We start from the raw sequence: 915 nt of genomic DNA, 5'->3' as shown, positions 1-915 counted from the left end.
CAGTCCGTCAATATATTTTGATGTTTCTCTCTTCTCCCGCAGAGTGCAATGTTAGGAGGAGCAGACGACAAACTGTCGGAGGTCGCGTTTGAGTACGGGAGGAACTTGGGTATTGCTTTCCAGCTGGTGGATGATTTGCTGGACTTTATCTCCTCTTCTGACGCCATGGGGAAACCGACTGCCGCGGATCTGAAACTGGGCCTCGCTACAGCTCCCGTACTGTTCGCTTGTGAGAAGGTAAACCATTCCATCCATACATATTGTGATATTTTACAGTTTTTTTTTTATTTACTTATTATTTTTATTTAATTTCATCTTACAATTCTTTTACGAGCTCAATAATAATAATAATATAGTGCTTATTCATACTGCGCGTATAGGAATGAAAAGTCCCTTTACTCCAGCAGTAGGCTACTACTTTATACTATTATTGGGATGAAATTCTCTAATTTTATTGAGGATAGAATTCCATACCTCGGCTGGGATTGAACCCACGCCCTTCTGATTACCAGGCGAGTGTCTCGACCACTACACCACCGAGACAGGAAAATAATCAAAATTTAGGTGAAAATCAAAATTTCTATTACCTACATATATTAATTTTTCCTCATTCGTGGCACAAGCATTTGCTTTTAATTATAGGTATCTACTATCTATACTATTTATTAAATATATTTTCATTATTAAATGTTATTACTAATTATTATAAATTGAAACTGTCATGTTTATTCTATTCTACGTTTTCCATCGAATTCAATTCTATTCTGTTTTCCTCTATTTCCATTCCAGTTCCCGGAGCTAAACCCAATGATCATGCGTCGGTTTCAAGAGCCGGGCGATGTGGAGAAGGCGTTCGAGTTCGTCCACAAGAGTCAGGGCCTCGAGCAGACCAAATTCCTCGCCCGCAAGCACTGT

The 915-nt window shown here is 39.1% G+C and overlaps 1 protein-coding gene across 1 annotated transcript in view; it reads left to right on the top strand.

The window, feature by feature from the left end:
- The window catches only part of LOC103522592 (decaprenyl-diphosphate synthase subunit 1), a gene marked incomplete at both ends in the record, with an annotated part of 20,912 nt that extends 20,000 nt beyond the window's left edge, over nt 1-912 (top strand). The window contains one exon of the mRNA XM_008487692.1: nt 790-912. Within this exon, the coding sequence (XP_008485914.1) occupies nt 790-912 (123 nt within the window). The remainder of the gene's footprint in view (nt 1-789) is intronic.
- Between the last annotated feature and the right edge of the window lie 3 nt (nt 913-915).

Source organism: Diaphorina citri, unplaced genomic scaffold, assembly GCF_000475195.1.
Source record: "Diaphorina citri unplaced genomic scaffold, Diaci psyllid genome assembly version 1.1 scaffold9527, whole genome shotgun sequence".
Classification (NCBI taxonomy): domain Eukaryota; kingdom Metazoa; phylum Arthropoda; class Insecta; order Hemiptera; family Psyllidae; genus Diaphorina; species Diaphorina citri.
The sequence above is the reverse complement of the archived record's forward strand: the minus strand, read 5'-3'. Positions and strand labels throughout refer to the sequence as shown.